At 33.7% G+C, this 20605-nt stretch overlaps 2 protein-coding genes across 2 annotated transcripts; both read right to left on the minus strand.

Annotated features, from left to right (window-relative positions):
• Nucleotides 1–340: 340 nt before the first annotated feature.
• On the minus strand, nucleotides 341–3777 carry LOC146903330 (Leucine-rich repeat protein kinase family protein). The gene has a single exon (XM_085732482.1). The coding sequence runs from the start codon at nucleotides 3177–3179 to the stop codon at nucleotides 621–623; it is 2559 nt and encodes an 852-aa protein (XP_085588608.1). The 5' UTR covers nucleotides 3180–3777; the 3' UTR covers nucleotides 341–620.
• Nucleotides 3778–11194: 7417 nt separating this feature from the next.
• Nucleotides 11195–19077, minus strand: UBP23 (ubiquitin-specific protease 23). Its single transcript, XM_085737546.1, has 11 exons — nucleotides 18646–19077; nucleotides 18374–18488; nucleotides 18124–18234; nucleotides 17326–17498; nucleotides 16828–17154; nucleotides 16573–16698; nucleotides 14482–15114; nucleotides 14317–14391; nucleotides 13710–14214; nucleotides 13012–13105; nucleotides 11195–11725 (listed from the first exon to the last, which is right to left on the minus strand). The coding sequence occupies exons 1-11, from the start codon at nucleotides 18910–18912 to the stop codon at nucleotides 11566–11568; spliced, it is 2586 nt and encodes an 861-aa protein (XP_085593672.1). The 5' UTR covers nucleotides 18913–19077; the 3' UTR covers nucleotides 11195–11565.
• Between the last annotated feature and the right edge of the window lie 1528 nt (nucleotides 19078–20605).

A 20605-nucleotide genomic window follows, 5' to 3' on the forward strand; every position in this document is an offset into this window, starting at 1 on the left:
TCAACACATAGATAGCTGATGTATGTACATTTACATATTTACATATCACGAAGGTAACCCTTGGCCATTGTACAGTATGTTTAGTTTTCTGTTGAAAATATTCTCAAATCACATAAAGGGATTTGGGACATTCTCCATGAGAAACCAAACATATCTGAATCTGAATATTAGTTGGACACATTTGAATGTAAAGTAACTACAGAACTCTTTTGAAATAAATGTACTTTTGAGATTGCAATTTGCAAACTAACCAACCATCACATAATTGGGTACATTTGGATTTTGGACTCAAATTAACTACAGAGTTCTTTTGAAATAAATGTACCTTTGCAATTGCAACTTACAAACCAAGTAAAACATATTTACTGCTACATGATGCAGTAACATTACATGTCAGTTCAGGTGCATATTCATCAAAGCTATATACTTCTTCATCTACCAAAAGAACTAGTGGAAGAAAAAGGATCAGCGTTAAAAACAGAATTCGAAAACTTAACAGCTCCACATTTGCTCCATGGTTGCATAGGAAGCTCTCAATCTAAGTACAAAAAAGGAAAGGAAAAAGAAAACGAAGTTAAATAAAAACACCACCATTCTATTACATCATGTGTTGCTAAATACTAACTAGTTGTAGGTTCAATATCCTTTAGAAGTCCAACTATCTGCTGCATGGTTGGTCTCTTGAAAGGTAAATCAGCTGTGCATAGATATCCAACTTTAAGAGCCTCCTCCATTTGTTCATCCAATCCTGTATCGCGGATTTTCGGATCAATAGCTCTTGAAGTTTGATTCTTTCTTACGAGTCCTCTAACCCAACTTACCAAGGTTGTTGCTTCTTTATTATCATCAGTGTAATCATCTCCTACCGGCTTCTTTCCGGTAAGTAGCTCAAAAAGAACAACACCAAAACAATATACATCCGATTTAGGCGTTGGAGACTCAAATTCCGATTGAGAAAACTCAGGTGGAACATAACCGGGAGAACCGCGTGCAATCTCTTCGTCCAAACCACTTCCAAAAATCTTGGCAAGACCAAAATCAGACAACCTTGGCTCCAAATCATAATCCAAATAAACACTGCTGGCTTTGACCGCTCTATGAATTATTGGAGGAGAACATCCATGATGCAGAAAAGCCAATGCTCTTGCAGTTCCAAGTGCGATTTTGTGTCGAAATCTCCAAGTTGTGAGCAATCCTTCAGAACCAACATTTTGAATTCCATTATCAGCTTCTTCCCAAGTATCTGTGCTCCAATCATCTGTACTTTGAACACCAAGTGGCAAATCATAAAGAAGATTTTGCAAGTTTCCATTCTCCATGTAATCATATATAGCGATCCTTTGATCACCAGCTACACAATAACCAGTTAAAGGAACTAGATTAGGATGCTTGATTCTACCAAGAAACTCAAGCTCTCTTGCAGCTTCTTCATCTGTCAATGTAGAACCCACAACCAACACTTTAACTGCTACATGGATATTTCCAGGTAGAAAGCCTCGATAAACAGGTCCAAATTTTCCATCAGCCAAAAGGGTACCTCTATCAAAATTTGAAGTTGCAGATAAGAGATCTGCAAATGTAATATTCAACAATGGCTTCTCAAAGATTACTACCGGAACAGATGTTGCTTGTTTGACATCAGCTACCCAAGTTGTTGAATCAGTTTGGAAAGAAAAAGGACCTGAGATATTCTGTTCTTCTCTGTATGAACCTTGTTTCACTTCCCACATTTTATGTTTCCTTCTGCAACCAAAGGCTAGAAACAGAATACCAGCAAGCGCAAATATCAACGAGAGGGTTAATACAAGAGCAAGCTTCATTCCCCTGTGGCCGACGTCTCTTCTTTTTTTGAAAAAACTCGGATTTGCAGCTATTGGGCAGCTGTTAACTGATCCAAAGAACGATGTTTTCATGATATCAGGTTTGATTTCTGAAGCACAAAGGGTTAAGTTATTATATGAGAAGTTATATTTCTTCATCTTTGGGAGACTCTTCAAGATAGATGAAGGGACTGGTCCACTCAAATTGTTGTGTGAAAAGTCAATAACTTGAAGATGTTTATTCTTCAGTAAGGGAATTTTTCCATCAAGATGATTCATAGAAAGATCAAGTGCATTCAAATTACCAAGATGTGAGATTTCATCAGGAATGTGACCAACAAGACTAGTTTTAGACAAATTAAGATATTCCAATCCTAGGAGCATTTCAATCTTTGGAAATTTCTGTCTTGAAAATCTATTGCATGCAAGACTAAGGTGCTTTAAATTCATTGAATTGTTCAAGTTTTGGAAAATTTCTCCACTAAGCTGATTCTCAGACAAATCCAGATAAACTAAATGAGACCAGTTGTTCTTTACCTGAGAAATGTGACCTTGAAATTGGTTTCTGCTAAGGTCCAAAGCCTCCAACTTTAGCACAAAGACATCTATAATAGAACCTTGAAATGAATTTCCTGAAATGTTGAGACTCACAATAGACTTCAACCTTGAAAAATCTGATACACCACCATAGATATTATTCTCAGCAAGGTTCAAAGTCCTAAGCTTAGGAAAAGTATCACCAAAACCATGTGGAAGTGTTCCACTTAGCTGATTTGATGAAAGATCAATTGAAACTAGAGACTGACACTTGAGAATCCCTGAAGGAATGCTTCTAACAAACATGTTGTGGTCAAGTTTGAGAACCTTCAAACTCACAAGGGAACTCAAAGCTTCAGGAATTTCATCAGAGAAACTGTTTTTTGACAAGTCAAAGTTTTCAAGTGAACCAAAGTTTCCAATGTTGTTAGTCAATGAACCTGAAATATGATTGGAAGAAAGGTTAAGGCTTTTGAGAGAGGATAAACTCCAAAAATCTGAAGGCAAAGTAGTGATTTTGTTGTTGCTAAGATCCAAAGATTGAAGTTTATTGAGTTTGCCTATGGTTGTATCAGGAATTGGACCAGTAAGACCAATACCAGAAAGGTTCAATTCAACAACATGTTCCTTATTGGAATCACAATGAACACCTTTCCATGAACAAACAGAAGATGAAAAGTTGTAAACTTTGGAGGATGATGTTAAACCCATTTTCTTCAAAAACTCAGAGACATAGAATTCATCAGTGTTTGGCTGCTGTGAAGCTAAATGCTTGAACAAAAATGTCAAAACCAAAACAGATCCAAATACTCCTAGACCCATTTGCCAATAGTGTTCAAAATTCAAAACCAAAAAAATATCATAGATTATGGATAATATTTTACTCCATTGGAGCAAACCCTTCAATGCATTCAGAATGTTCTTGAACTTTAAGACTAATACACAAGGATATTAGTGAATAAAAAAAAAAAAAAAATCTCATGTGAAAATGATAGATTTTTTACTGCAAAGTATATATAGCATAGAAGGACACAAAGTACAAAGCATAGAGTAAACAAAATGAGCTGAAACAGGAGTAAAGGTAAAACTACTACTGGTTGTGTTTTTGAAGAAACAAAGTGAGTTAAAGGACACACAAGGTTGTGGTTTGGACTAGAACAAGAGAGGTTGTCTTTATCTAGACTCAAAGATTGTGGAAAAGTTGTGATGCTTTTTTAACTTGTGTGGCGTGGAAGCACTTTTTGTCATGGAAATAAAAACTTTACCCCCTTCAAATGAGTTGTTATAGTACATGGAGTGCAATATGTGTAATTATTAGTGTTTTCTTATTCTATTACCCTTCCAATTATTACGAGAGGTTAAAATGTAAGTAAAGTTTCAATCAAGATTTTCTAAATACTAATGTCTTTAAATACTCCAAAACTCATTAATTAATTGACCTCAGTGACATACTAGTAGCATGAATGAAAAGGAGGTGGACATGAATGTTGTTGAGTGCAGTGGGGTGGGTTTGAGATTCATAAATGGAATTGAAATATTGTTGAGAATGACGGTTGGTGATTGTAAATATAGTATTAAAGATTTATTGGTGTGAATTTAATGATTCTTCATTGAATCACTGAGTGAGTGTGTTTATCACCACCACCACAGGAGTAGTTGGAAAAAATCCTCTGAATTTTAATATCCATTAGTTATTCTTCACATCACTATCGTTATTTTTCTTGTCAAATAGTTTACTGATTATACTCACGCATTACAAATGTGAAAAAATGAAAAGTTTAGAATTCGAGTCTCGACTTCTAGTTTATCACCACCACCGTTGTTATTTTTCTTGTCAAGTGGATTACCGATTAGTTTATCACCACCACTATTGTTACACTTAAAACTCTATAAATTAATAATGTCAGGACCGGAAAAATTTATTAATTTAGAGAGTTATTAATTTATCGATAAATTAATAATTATTAATTCAAAGAGTTTTTAAGTAATTATACTGTACATACCAAACAAAAGGGCAAATTAGTCTATGCCTCTTAGAATTACGTTGCAGCGAACCTTGAGACTCAACGTAAATTAGTAACTACTGTGTTCAATGTATTCTTAATATATTTTTTTTTTCAGTTTCTATGAATTATTAATTTATGATTTTCTTGGGACCGAAAATTATAAAGGGATCTCCCGAAAAATTATTATCTTATTATTTTATCGAGTTTTTCAATTTTTTACATTGGCCTAAGTCGGGACCGGACAAATTTATTATTTTAGAGAGTTTATTAATTTACCGAGTATTAAATTAAAGAGTTTCTACTGTATTTTTCTTGTCAAGTAGTTTATCACCATCACTCTTAGTTTATCACCACCACTATTGTTATTTTAGTTTATCACCACCACTATTGTTATTTTTATTGTCAAGTAGTTTACCGATTAGACTCACACTACAAATATGGAAAAATAGAAAGTCTAGAATATAAATCTCGACTTCTAGTTACAAATGTTAATGGGGCTTATCAAGCGAGGTGCAAACGATACAATGACCAATTTTTGTTTTTACTTATCATAATATTCGTACGAAGTTTTCACTGTCATTTAGCAGTAACTAATCTCTATCGAGAAACATGTGGAGTACATAAGGCGGATTCTCCTTCTCTCCTCTCAACCAAATTTTTTCATACATGTAAGCCAGAAATCAAGCCTTTGACCACGTATTTAAAAAACGCAAGTCATGTACCACTCCGACCAATCCATTATTGGTTGGTATACACTAACTCATTCTATTACGAAAGAAAAATAACCACCATATATTACTTATTTTTTATAAGAATTCATTTAAAGTGAGGGATAGTGAGGAACAATGACTTGATCTAAAAAAAGAAAAATAACCACCATATATTACTTATTTTTTATAAGAATTCATTTAAAGTGAGGGATAGTGAGGAACAATGACTTGATCTAAAACTTAGAAGACTGTAAATTCAAAGAATATTTGTAAATATATTTATATTATCTCATTCCAAATATTCGCTAAAAAAAATCTCATTCCAAATACAACAGCAAAACTCGAATCCGAGATATATGAGATCAAGACCGATCTTTATACCATTAATTAAATTAAACCACTCGAGGATTAATTTCCTTTTGTTTACGTCTGTGTATAAAACTTTTATGATTACTCTTACTATAAGAGCTACATGGATTAGCTTGATTTTCTCTAAATAACATAAATCCGAACATAGGCCAGGTACGTGTACTTTGGTCCTTGTGATCTTTTAGTGCTTCCTTGATATTGACGGTACACCCTTCAAATGTTAAGAAAAGATGATTGTCTATGGAGAAGTTGAGAATTAAATAGGTCTTTTAATTTTTTTTAATGGTCAAAATTGAATTACAATTTTGTATGTAGAATTTATGTGAATATAAAGTACAGGGCTAAAAATATAATAAATATAATAAGTTGAAAGTAATATCATATTATTATTATTATTATCGGGATCACCTAAAAAAAGATAAAAAAGATATTCATTCACGATGGTAGACTTGCTACGATCATCCATCATAGAAGGCGCCAAAAAATAGTACATCTTTCAAAATCACTTAATTCAAGTGAAATGATGTTTGGACATTAGAGTTTCGATGTTAAATACAGTGTATTTTAAAAATACGATTAATTTGTAAAAGATATAAACTCAATGAGAAATTGAAATAAATATATATTGCAGGAATGTTGTTGAGGATTTTGATTTTTGTCCCTTCTTTTTTGTACTCCCTCTAGTCCTTAATATAAGAAGAAAAATAAAAAAACATCAAAACCAATACAATTATTAGCTGTTGCAACTTTTTGAATGTTTTGCAAATATACCCTCATAAAAATTTGTGAAGTATTAATATAGTATTCACTAATATTAAAAAGATAAACATTAAATGATGGCTAAAAATGTCTTTTACGTAATAAATACACCTTAAAAGTTGTGACTTTTTTTTTATAAATAGAACTAATTTTTTAAAAAAAGTTTATTATATAAAGGATCGGAGGGAGTATTTTTTTTTCACTTGCTATTAATATTTGATTAGAGTGTTGTGGTATACAACTCCTCTACGTGCCCGTTTGGTTCAGCTTTGAATATAATTGATTCTGAGAGAATTGATTCTGATAGAATTGATTATGACAGAATTGATTCTGAGAGAATTGATTTATGTTTGGATACAATTATGTAGAATTGATTAAACAAAATGATTTATGTTTGGATGCAATTATGTAGAATTGTTTTTGAATGTATAATTACTAAAATAGACATAGCTAAAGGAGAATTGATAAAGAATGAGAATTGATAAAGGGCAATAAAGTAAAATAACGTGTTGTAATAATAAAATATACAAACCTATACACGTTGTTCAAGGAGAATTGATTCTAGAAAAGCTAGAAGCTAAGATTTGTTGCTTCATGGAGAATTGCTTTTGGAGGACAAAAGCAATTCTGAAAAGCTGAACCAAACATGTTGTTTTTGGCTAGAATTGCTTTTGGCACTGTAGAGAATTGATTTTGGGCTAGAATTGCTTCTCAGAAGCCAAACCAAACAGGCCCTACATCTCATTTTTAAGCTAAAAAAATTATGACGTGAAAAAATTACATAACTATTGAATAGTAGCTTCAAAAATTATAAGAATGACAAATAATAACTCAAAGTTGAAATCCTTTCATCACCCTCAAAATAAGGTAGTACATGTTGAGCCAATATTCTAAACCCCCTGACTTCTCTTGGACATAATCCAGCCACTCCCCCTACTGCATGAGTACTTTACTCCCTCATACCATTACCCCCTTCTCTTTCTTTGCAGGTTTTTTCATTAAATTCTGGGGATTTGATCTTTATTGTGCAATTAATGTTGTTGGTACAAAGAAAAGTTCACAGTTGTTAACAATATTTTAGCTATATTTCCATTATCATGGTCACCCAACCCACGTAGTCCCTTTTGTCCAAACAAAAAAAAAAACCATTAAGTCCCAAAAATAAAATAAAAATTACACTATTTTTAGTTGTCATAACACATGCAATAACGAAAGAATCAATTTAACAACTATAATAGCATTTGTTATTAAAAAATATTAGTATAAAATGACAAATAAAATAAGAAAGAAAATAAGGAATGTGTAGTTTTCAATGGATTAGCCAGGTTTCTTGCGTTCTTGATAGAACAAAATGCATTTTTTTGACTTTTGAAACATAAAATAAGTCCCCATTTTCCAAAGTGACCCCGCAATTTATGCTCGCTAGGATGCAATTTACATAATGCGGGCCATTGTGAATGTCACGCTCTACTCTTTGGGACAATGGCAATAACCCAACCAATAATCTACCATGTGGACCATCTAGTAGGTGACCATATTTGATTTGAGAACTTTACTTTAAAGTGTAAACAATCATCCATTTTCACTTTGGATTTTTGAGCCCTTTTCGGCCAGTTTGTCGTATCACGTGAAGCAATTCAACAGGGACCAATATGAGGATTTGGTCGACTTTTTCACTAATATTCATTTTACTCAGCAAAATCAATGCGAGTCTCTAACAATTCAAAAATACAGTAGGTTTTACATGTAGTAGTTTCAGTTAATACAAGAGGGAGTGAATATTAAAGTAAGGGTTGAAAATAGAGCATTGATATTGCATGCACTCCATGGGCGATAATTCATGATGCGGTATATGTTTTTTTATAAGGAAATGATGCTGTATGTAGGTTTTCTTTCTTTGTTTTCATGTTATTTTATTTTTATCTTACCTGTTGTCCATCAATTTTTTACTTTTACTATAGCTCAATTATGTGTCTCATTACCAATTTTTATGGGGGTGGTCTACAGACCATATATAATTCATTTTTATCTCTATGGCACAACTTGTTTGGATCTTCATTGGAGAAATTCCACAACCCTCTATTATGAAGACAAATCTTCACATACACGAAATACATTATTTGGTTTTCACTTATGGCAAGTTGGCCTCTATGTGAAACATGCGCAGAAAGTCAGCTTTTAACAAATCTCCGAGGTTGGGTCAATAAGCATAAACATTGAAATTCATTAAAAAAAAACATACATATAGGAATTCTTTTTGTTTAAATCAAATACATTTTTTTTTTGAAAGAGTTTAAATCAAATACATGAAAAGGTAATTTTTGTGTGGAAGAAACAATGTTTATAATAGCTCCTCTATATAAATGTTTATAATAGCTAATCAGAATAATAAAAAGAACATAAACTAGACATTGTCTAATCTACACAAGTAAATTAGTCTTACATCATGTATAAGATTGTTTTTTTCTTTTGAAGAATGTATGAGATTGATTTTACTATTGAATCAATAAATCTTTGTATATTTTATTTAATTTATTGATGAAACTTATTGATTCAATGATAAAAATAACATTATGCATGATGCAAGATTTAGCTTACTTGTACATCATAAACTTGACACATAAAATAAATACTGTTTAAATAATATATTGATATATTTTTATGTCTATAAACAAAATGACAAAACTACTTAAACTCACTCACAAATATGAGGTTTCAGATTCAAACTCAGACGAAGATAAAATGTTTATTACTAGTAATATTATCCATTGAACTAAGCCTTACCTATATAATTGATCATACATTATTTTGATATCTATGTCATTGAATATATTATAAATAACTATGTTTCGATTATGTGTTTCCTTTAATAAAAAAAAGTTTTGATTATGTGTGTGTGAGAGAGGGACGCATTAAGAAGAACCGTACACAAAATTATGAAGGGAAAGGGATGAAAAAAATAGAGCGGCGTCAGCGTTAAATGATTTGCTATGATAGTCAAGGATGGGGGTTCAGGAGTAACAATGACACATGAAATGTACCGACAAAATGGCTAACAATAATCATAGCATCTCCACTAGTATTTTTATGCGGAAGCTGTGTGTATCATATCATATCATACCATTTTCTTAATCATGCAATGCAACTATACTCGTTCTTCAAACCACGTCAAATAAGTGTTTGGGACCATCAAATTGGATTTCACGCAGTCAGATTTTTAATACAACCATGCAGTTAGGACGTCAATGATTTTCCGGTTCAAATAAACTAAGTTTAATTTTTATTTTATAAATTTTAAATATCAAATTTACAATAGGATCGTTTATCTTAATCGGATGGTCATTAATATATGATCGTAGGAAAAAGTTAACTGCAACCAATCACAAGTTCATATATAAAAAATTACACCAGTGTTTATTAGGTATATATTCGCATGTAAATATATTTTTTAAGGAAAAAAAACTAGACATATTTACACACGAAAATAATAGCTTTAAAGGTTCTCATAGAATCTCATGTTGAAATGAACAATATAGTGTGTGTGTATGTGTGTGTATATATATATATATAAGTGATTTGCAGACTTTATTTTATAAGTTGGTTTTGTAAGTGTTGAATTAAACACAATCTAAATTATAATATAATACGATATCAGTTCACTCATGCACGTTAGTTAAGGTGACATCATAAAAAATGACCGCAAAAATGGCATGGGTGTAAAACCAGAAAAAATAGTTAAGTACTGCGACAAAAAAATCAATTTTTTAAATGAGGGTTAAAACTTCAAACTTTTATAAAATAAGAGATCAAAAGTGCATTTAAACCAAAAATTAAAAAGATCCACGATATTAACCTCAACAATGAAAATTTTAAAATGGTCCACAACATTATTAGATAATTTTATAAAATATCAATAACATATAATTACAATAATATAGCTATAAAGAAGAATGTTTCAAAAATAGCTATAAAGAAGAAAAGGAGATTGAGGTGTCCCGGTTATTTTTTTCTATGTTATTATACTCATAAGCATTCATTTATAATTCTCTATAAAATATTGAAAAATTTCTTCATTTTTTCTTCTACTCTCGTCCCTCCAAATTCTTTTCTTCCCCTCTAAACTCTTAACAGAGTCTGATAGCATATCCTAACGGGTTTAAAGTTTTGAGAAGAACGGTGTACTGTTTAATTGAGCTTGCATTAAATGACCAATACCATGGCAAAGAGGAAACTATGTGCTGTTCGAAGGTCAACGTCCTTGAGACGGACATGTGAGAGAGCATTTGTTCCATGTCAGACAGCTTTAAATTCCACAAGAGGGTGTAATAAAATCATCATTCACGTAACAAATCAAAACCAGGTTCATTCTCAGGATATAACTATGTCTTGGATCAGCCATTAACTTTAGGTAACCTCGTATACGTTAAAGATGAGTAGTGAGTGGTGACAGTAACGAGTAACCTCTATGCAAGAACTCTAGCATGAGCAAAAAAAATAAAAAACCATGAAAACAAAATTCTGGACACAAGGCGAACGATTATAACTTAATATATATGCAGAGACTAAGTACATTTTCACTCAAACTTAAGGGACCCGTTGGTTTGAAATATTTTCAAGCTTATGCAAAATAATTTATGCAAATAAATAAGTTTTTATGTAATATCATAAATTTGTCAAAGTAGTTGATGAAAACACAGCATAAGAAGATATAGTTTTCAATTATGAAAACCTATTAACTAACAAAAAAGCTCAAATTGTTTTTTCATAAGCTTATTTACATAAATTGTTTTTCATAAGCTCAAAAATAAGTAATTCAAACAGACCTTAAATCCTCAACCCCCAAATAAATGTCTCTCATTTTATTTATTAAAGGCATAGTTTATGTATCATATATTAACCATTCGATATAGAAACAAAAAACAAGTCGAATATATTAAACAAATTACGTAAGATATCCAATGGAAAATTTTAAATTCATATAAACCTTGAAAGATTTAATAAATTATGCTTTGCATAAACAAATTTATTTTCTAAACTTTCCTTCAATTACCGATTCATAGAAGGTACAAAAAGTAAATAACAATATTCAAGAACAAAACTTGAGCTACAACATGCAGCTAATACAAACAAAACACAATCGATTCATTTTTCACTTCTCGATCATGAAGCTAATAGTTGTCTGAACTATAAATTGAGATGAATTGAGAAATGTGCTAAGGGGAAACCCGTGCATAAAAGACAATAAACCTCTATAGCTCGATCCCAACATGAAGCAGCCAACAAAATTTAGGTGCTCTCTTCAAAACATCTCCAGTGTTTGGCAAATCAATAATTGTTACAAAGAAACCCAGAGTTGGAGTTAAGTTATATTCTGAATGGAGGATTTCTGAGGCTAGAATGGTCTAATTTTGCCCTTTTTAACTTAGATTTCTCGGTAGCGATTTCTTGAAAAATATTTGGCCCACCAAAACTCTGCTTCAAACACCTTAACTTCTTTCTCTTTCCTGTGTCATATTCCTCATCCCTGTAAATTGAGGTGTCAAGATACAGATTTATAAATGTACACGATTATTGATTAAAATAAGTCTAGTCTCACTCCCTAGTCCCTACCAGTTCACACATTTGGCAGCTCTAAAGTAATAGTCTGTAGAGCATAATAACATTAAGAGCATATTTTATTTATAAATCTGGACAAAACACGTCAACAGAAAGATGCATTGCCTAATGGACATGATTAGCAGCGAATCTATAAGCCAACATTCAACATCTTTCAAACAAAACAAAAAAACATTCTACATTAAATAAATCACTACATATTTGAACATGAAATAAGCCAATAAGCCAAGTACAATTTCAGATTCAGCGTATTCCTAATGTGTCCCGACATGCTGGACGCATTTTTAGATCATTTTTTCAAAAGAACAATTCGGATACTCTTCCGATACACATCAATAGCGTATCTCAACATATCACTCCGGATCCAGAATGATTCTTAGACAAAAATAGTGTATCAGTACTTCGACTACACAGGAATGCACAAACTAAAACAGCTCAAATTACTTCAATAACTTCCATAGTAAACAAGGAAAAAATCTTAGAATATTGGGTTGAGCCTGCCGGCTTGTAAGGTAAAGGCTGCCAAAGCTTAATAAGCAATATAGAGGCCATATCGCAATGTGGGACTAAATCCACCCCTTGACACCCCGCGCAATGAAGGTGTTGGAGGTTGCAATGAAGGCAACTTAAAACCGCAATTAGGGACAGTCCGCAATGAAGGCGGAATTTCCAACCCCCTCCTCCTGCAAGGCCCCAATGAGCCTAAAGCATGGATGATGGAGTAAGGCCAACAACAAATCTAGGATAGGCTCTAATACCATCTTTTATAATTTTGGGTTGGGCTTAACTCAACCTCGCAAAACTTGCTTGTAAGGTGAGGGCTGCCCAAGCTTTATAAGCACTACACAAGCCCGTGTCTCTAGGCAACATGGGATTAATTGCATCCCTTCACAACCAACACAATGAAGGTGTTGGTGGCTGTAATGAAAGCAACACAAAAGCCACATTAGGCGGCTAGGGACAGACCACAATCGATGTGGAACTTCCAACAAAAGGTGAGGGCTGCCCAAGCTTTATAAGCACTACACAAGCCCGTGTCTCTAGGCAACGTGGGATTAATTGCATCCCTTCACAACCAACACAATGAAGGTGTTGGTGGCTGTAATGAAAGCAACACAAAAGCCACATTAGGCGGCTAGGGACAGACCACAATCGATGTGAAACTTCCAACAAAACCATATATATTGAGCTCACCATTCATCCCCAACATATCCAATGCGAGCAATCTGGTCAGTCTTTGACTCCAAGACCTGAGATGAAGGTAACTCCACATCATCCCAACGCGCAACTGTACCCAAAGAGAACATATATGTTATATATCAAGCATAAAGAAGCCAATATTCAGAGTTCAGTTCAGAAAAGCATAAAACATAATACAAATATGCAAACGTGCGATAACAAATTGAGCTAGTTTAACTAAAGTAGTTTTATATTAATCAAGGATGGCAAACATTTCACATGTGAAATGAAAGATTGATATTCGTACAACTACTCACAACAAAACATGATCAACACACATTGATGATGACACCAGATACTACTTTTTGTGTGGTGTGAATAGCACCATTTTAACCCAAGGAATTTGGCAATTAGCAAGATTGTGAAATCATTAATAGAATAGGCTACCAGAGACATTAAACCAAACAATTAAACACTACAAGAGTATGAAGTGTAAAAAAAACTACTTAAAAGTAAGTATCATCTAAGATTTTTTAGCATATTAACAATTAATCATATTTTTATTTAATTATGTCACAAGGTAGCACACAAACAATTAAGCAGCTCATCTTTCACACCCTAGAACAAAAATAATAAAATTACATAGATATTGACACAAACTCTATGTGGTGTGCCAAATAAATCTGAAAGGAAAATGTTAATATGAAACGTACCAACTGTCTCCTCTAGACCTCGAGTCACAACAGTATTATGCATTTGATCCCTCTTATCATCTTGTAGACTACATCGGGACATATTTTCTACTTGTGTAGCTGTTGCAAGCGCAGCACAGTTCCGATCCATCCTGTTTATAATCTCTCCTTCAGCATCATGCTTCATCAGAGAAGAACGTAAATGGTCTTTTCCGGATATAGATGGTCCAACATCTGATGAAATGGCAAGTTTATTCAACTTTTCTTTACTATGATACTTCAAACCCAACAAGCAGCGTCTATTTTTTTTGTGATTCTTCTTCCGCGGGCCTAGGCATCTCAACGAAAGGCGGATCGAGCTAAGTTGCATGATTGATCCCTTGTACTTTGGAAACTTCTTTTTTGATTTTTTCACTTGCTTTTGATCAAGAGTTGAGTCTTTCAAGGATCTGTTTGATGAAACAACTGCATTCTTACACAATAATTTGCATGCTTTCTTATACACCAAACCATTTGAAGTTCCAACCTAAAAATAAAAGTAGAGTCAATACACCGATACAATAAGGCCCCAATATATGGGCAAACAGGTGATATGATCAACAAATTTTGGTTGGGTTACTGAAATTACAAGGCCAGCGCACTCTGACAAGTTTGTGACTGAATCTTGAGCTGCAACGGCATCAACTTCAGCGGGGGAATTTTTCTGGGAGTGAATTACAGATAAGTAATCAAGAAAACTAAAATAGCACCAGTTTTGTCCAAAGAGGATACTGACATATTTTGAAACACTTACCTCATCAGACGGTGATGTTATGTCACTAGCATGTTTACCAGTAACTGTTTGGGGATTACTGACGATTGGCTCAATTAAAGGAGAATCAACACCCTCTTTTAAAAGTGTATCCTCAGTAAACAGATTAGGTTTGTCTCCAGCTGGTGCAACTAAACATTTCTGATTACCAGCCACATTGTCTTTTCCAGAGTGATCTAAGGATGATAAACATTCAAGTTCTGATTTAGCAACAGGGAGCTCGTCTGATGAATTCATCTGTGTAAGTTCCTTGGAAGTACGTTTAGATAAACATTCATTATGAATTAAGCTTTTTGCTAAAATGCCACTATTATTTTGCTGAACCAGAGCATCCTTCACATATGATATCCTTGATGGATCAGCATTTAACAAATTTTTCTGAGTTTCTGCAGTCAAAGGTACCCCACAAAACTTATTTTCCACATGACCATTTGGATAATCTTTCAGTGCATTGGTTGGGGTTGAAGGATATCTACTTCCAGTAACATTAGTCTTTGAAATCTCTTCCTTAGCGATATTAACAGGCTTCCTTGGAGCAATACTTTTTTTATCACGAACATAAAACAACATGTAAGCTTGCTGATTTAGAACTTCCTGTTCACCGACATGACTTACCTGTTACAACAATAAAAATAGGGTTAGATTGATGAGCAATGCTATGGTCACTCACTCAAACACTCTCTCACAAGCACTCTCCATGTGTATGGTGCCACATGTCTAAATTTTTAAGTCCTCACTTGTTTACCAGTTTTTAAAGTAATGTAAGGGAATTTTTATTTTTTATTTATTTATAATAATTACCATCTGAAAGGTCAGTTCGCAAACGGTTGGAATCCGACGCCGTCGTCTACAATCTCAATGGCTTTTGTGTATGGAAAAAGGATTCCACAACCGCCATGTACAAATCTCACTTCCGTAATTATCCTTTTTGATTTTTTCAATATAAAAAGTATGCCTATCAATTTAGTATCATTTGCTTCACTTAAATCGGACTTGTCAGTTGTCATCATCGGTTAGTAAAAAAATTATAAAAAGCAAGGCAACTATTGTTAAATCTTCCATCAATTTTGTTTTGAAATATCAGCATCACTTCAATTTTTTCTGGGTTGTACTGGTGGGAGGATGAGATCTACTACTGTAGTCAATCAAACTCCACCACAAACAAAGAATTTGGCTGGCGGTGGAGGCCATTAAAGTAGATCGAGAACCACAATAATGGAGAAAGATGTTCACTTGTCTTCCATTAATCTTACTTCAACTTCATCCCGTCGTCTTCCCTGCCATCACCATTTTCCATGACTGCTCCGTCATCTTCCTCTACGGCTCCTCCCTCCTCTCATCACTCTTGTCTTCTCCGGTGTGTTGGTCTTTGGAGCCGCCGTGGTTGTTTAGATGAAGTGTCAAAAAAGGGGGAGAAAACGTGTAAAAAAGTAGAGAATAAAATAAATGTTGAAAAAAAAAATGTTGAAAGTATCTCAACCTGCTGAACCGGTTAGTAGGTAGAAATTGAAAAAGAGGGAAACGTGGCACCATAGATTGAGAGAGTGTTTGTGAGAGAGTGTTTGAGCAAGTGTCCCTAGCATTGCTCTAGATTGATTAATAAATTTTATGTCACAGCTGAAGTAGGGCACCTAGGGTCTGGTTTTAAGAAACCATTCCTCCACAGAACATTCATCAATACGGTAACCATTGATTATTATCAATACAGAACATTCATCATACAGTGACCATTTTTTTAGTCTATTTCTAATAACCAATGGTTACTGTTCCAACCTCAAGTCCGAATGTTTTTAGTCTATTTTTTTAAGAAACCATTCCTCCACAGAACATTCATCAATACCAATGGTTACTACTGTTCCACCCTTTTTTAGTCCTTGGTTATTAGAAATAGACTAAAAAAAAATTCAAGAAAGGATATTTATTCTAGATGATGATATTCTCTTCATTTATAAGCCCCGGCCAGATAACGCTAACTGATTTTTCTCAGGTTATAAATATTTATAAAATTAATGCGAAGAATTAAACAATTGATAACACTATAAAGATTAAAGGATGTTAACGTATTTTCAGTACCCGGGTGTCATCCAAGGTATACCACATGTTATTTGAAGTGCGGACATAGCAGTAATAGTGGCCAGAGTGAGTACTAAAACCAGAATGAACCAGGACCCCGTATAACGAGTATTTCACATCTCCATCCTGCCAAACGGGAGAAACTTGAAAGTAAGAAGTATATCACACACATGATTCTTGTAAATTATTTTATTTGACAAGGTTTTGCAAGTAAAGAAAGTGGGATAGCATAAAACTAAAAAAACTATTGCTTACCGATGAGCCGCTGACGAAAGGTTTCAAATTCAGTGCGGAGTCAAACCGAACTTTCTTTTTAATCTTTATGTTAGGGTCATGAGGGTAGAATCTCTTTAAATGAATTGCTAGCACATAAGGTGCCTTATGAATTGTTAGCTGTTTGACAGCTTGCACTTTCTGCTTGCAACGTTGACAATGGTATTGCTTCTCTCCTCCATCCAAAAGTTCTGCAGCTGTGAAATTTGCTAGTGCCTTTTGTAGTGAATCTGCCTTTAAAATTTCAAGACTTAAATCTAAGAACGGATCAAATTTGTTGGAGGAATAAGAACACTGTCTGCATTTCACCTGAAAAAAGCACCCAACAAACTTTTGAGGTGTTGTCATCCATGAAGTCAAAAGATACTCTTGTTCTATAAAGATTCCCAGGTAATGCCTTAAATATCAAAGATAACAATCTTCAAACTTCGATTAGTACTACTATCTCATGAAAATCCCATCGAATCAAGAAACAAGTACCTGACTTCGAAGACGACCACCAAAGATCTTATGAACTAAACTTTTCTCGAAAGCACCAGGTGATTCACTCGGTACTCCAGAAGGCAGGCAGCATTTATGCATTGACTCAAGTAAGTTCACCATATACTCATGTGCATCTTCCTGCCTAGCCTTTCGGAAATTGCGTGATATGCCTAATCTTATGTCAAGGAGTACAAGTAACCAAGCTAATAAAATGGGAAGTGCTTCTAGCAAAAAACGGGGTGGAGGCAGGAGACAATACTTATGAATAAAACCAAGCAATCAGCACATGATTAAATTTTAAAACATTATTACGCCTTATCTAACAAAATCAAGCATGTTAAATACCGTTCTAGATATTACAGCAGGATTTTAGAGAAGAGTGATTTCGTAGCCTCAAAAAACCTTAGAAAAAGTAAAATTATCTATGATGAAAAACTTTTTCAATCTTTTCCCGTTTAAAAGAAACTGAGCTGAAAGAGGTAAATCAGTAATGTTGAAGCTCCCAAAAATATAAGCCAAGAAGTTGGTTCTAGGCTTAAAGCCTTGTTTCAAAAACAGACAGCATGAATACAGATATTTTGAAATATTAAGATCTTCTGCAAGATAATGTGGACATGCGGTTATAAAAAAAAAACTTATTGGTCGAAGGAATACAATTCCCATGAAAACAATTGTCAATACCGGCCATTTTCCTTGACTCAACGTAATAAATGCAGAAACAAGAATATTATAATACAAATATGGTCATGACCTTGATTTGATTACTCATTTAAAAAAAACGCAACATAAGGATACACCGCAGATTTCCAACCATATCCTGTGGCGATAATATTCGTCCAGTTGCTTGCAGGGCACGGCTAACATGACTCTGAATTGCACAAAGCGCACAAAATCCAGCAATGTGGCCTATAAATATAAAAATTGAAAAATGTAATTAGAAACGCTGTGAACCATAAATTTCCTTCATTCATCAATATAAATCATTGCTAAAATCAAATCATCGACATAATATGGCAAGTGACAGAGAAGTAAATGTATTGCTTACATGAACTTTTATGTTTGCCACTTTGCAGATATGCAGCTAAGGGCTCAGTGTAGGTCAAACACTGCAAAACTGAATTCAGAAAACAAGTGTTTCCAAGATTCCAAAGCCCAGCACCCTGAAAATTTTCAATCAAATCTTCGTTTTTAATTACTAACGCTAAAAAAAGATCAATTCCAATTTAACTAATCCAAATGAAGTGAAAACAAATTTGCATCTCAAATTTTCACCGAAACAACAAATTCAAAAACAATAAAAAAAAAAAAAACACTCACTATTCTGCGAAAGGTAATTCCGAGGCTGAGCTCCGGATCCAAACCAAACTCGGAGAATTCAGAATTTTTGGAAGGTGGCTGCGATGATTGAATATTAGCGGAAACAAGTTGTCGGTGTTCGGAGGTGGTAGGGTTTAGGGTTTCGATGTGAAAATCATTGGAAAAGCCTTTGAATGGTTTTTTAACAGGTATGAATTCGATTTTTCTCTGAAATGGATCGTGTTGTTTGGTAATAGTTTCGGTTTCAGCCATTAAAGTTTCTGACATTGTTATTGATTCTTCAATTGAAGCTTCTTCGATTTGAGAATTGAAAATGGAATGTGTAAAGAGAATGAATAATAGAGCATAACAGAGAAGCGAAGGGTTTCAAGCTTCTGCGAAAGAGAAGAAATGAGTGTGCATTGTGGCTGCTATTAAACCCTACACTGCCGCAAAGAAAAAACAAACGCTATACTCGTTTTTTCTTTCTTCGTGTTATGTAAGGATTGGGCTTAGCCCGGCGCCCGGCCCGTGACTCTTATACTGACATTTTCATAACTTGAACCCGAAAGGTTTTTTTCTTTCCATTTTAATAAATTTTAGTAGTAGAATTTAATTTAATTGACATTGCATCGTAAAATTACATCTATTGTTCCGTAAAATAACTTTCTCTGTATTCTTTCTTTTGTTTCATTTTCTCTCCATTGTATTTTATTCACTGTTCTCTCTACTCAAGTACCTCCACGGTAAATACAATAGTTGTCAAGAAAATATCACGTAGTCTAATCTATAGCCAAAGATTTTCATCTATAGCCAAAGATTTTCAACTCTTATGCAAGAATTCGAACCGTTTCTAGAACAATGATATCTAAATTTTTCTAGTTTATTATTCCAGTTTAAACACCAATATCTACATTCTTCAGTAGTTTTTTTTTAACATACTAAAATCAATATATTTTTTCGATTGTTAATTGGGATGAAAAAAACGAGTATGAATTGAGAATCTAAGAGGAAGAATGTTAATACATATAAAAAGCAAGATCGTGACATTGACATGCATATCTATAAAATCAATATCATTTGTGATTTTAGATCGTAAATTCATCAAATCGATATCGTTTGTGATTTTAGATGTAGATCCGTCAATTTGTTGAAACACAAGTATGACTGAGATTAAGATTATAGATTTATATTTTAGATTCTCTAATTGTTTTTTTCTTGTCTTTTTTCTTGACTTTATTATAATTGTTTTTTATTCTATTTTATGAAAAAAAATAAAAAAATTGTAAGCGTGATATGTGCGAAAGCGCATGTACCTTGCCAGTTATTTCAAGAACATGTGTTGTGTTTAAAAGGGATTGATGTCAATTATATCCAGACTTTATTCCTATTATTATCAGTTATTTTTAGATATTTTTTCAAAACAAAATGTTTATTTTTTTTTTGAAATGGCCAATATTATTAACCAACAAGCTCGTGCAAGGCGCACTAATAAGCTCGGGTGGAAAAAAAATACACCGAAGGGGAAATCGGTTGCCGTACAAACGTGGCTCGATCAAAAACCCCTTTAAAAACCACCCAAAAAACAAAATAGAATTGACGCTGGCATATACAAAGACAAGCCACAAGCATACCCCTGCATCAACTCCTAAAACACCCCAATCGCCTAAAGAGCAGCTGAAGCTACATCTAAAAAACTGACAGAAGCCACCCGCACAGCAAAACAAGAGCCAAGATAATAAACCTCCAAAAACAAAGAATACTGCTAGCTCCAAAAACAAAGAATACTGCTAGCTGCCAAAAACCAACAGCTCTAAATAAACAACTGCAGCAGAAACCGAAATGCAGAAAGGGAAAAGCATCACGGCTGCTAACAGGAACACCAAAAAACCAGCAAGCAAAAAATGATCCAAGAGGCCTTGAACCAAAATCACCACTTTATAACACACCAGTTTAGCAACCAATCAATCCACCACCGACG

This window comes from Medicago sativa, chromosome 8 (assembly GCF_051527215.1).
Source record: "Medicago sativa cultivar Bolivia chromosome 8, Bolivia_mono, whole genome shotgun sequence".
Lineage (NCBI taxonomy): Eukaryota > Viridiplantae > Streptophyta > Magnoliopsida > Fabales > Fabaceae > Medicago > Medicago sativa.

Coding starts and splice junctions, on each gene's coding strand:
- LOC146903330 (XM_085732482.1), bottom strand. CDS start 3,179: ATGGGTCTAGGAGTATTTGGATCTGTTTTGGTTTTGACATTTTTGTTC.
- UBP23 (XM_085737546.1), bottom strand. CDS start 18,912: ATGTCAGAAACTTTAATGGCTGAAACCGAAACTATTACCAAACAACAC. Junction 16,699..16,827: donor CTTTCGTCAGCGGCTCATCG/GTAAGCAATAGT, acceptor CCCGTTTGGCAG/GATGGAGATGTGAAATACTC. Junction 14,392..14,481: donor TAACATCACCGTCTGATGAG/GTAAGTGTTTCA, acceptor ATTCACTCCCAG/AAAAATTCCCCCGCTGAAGT.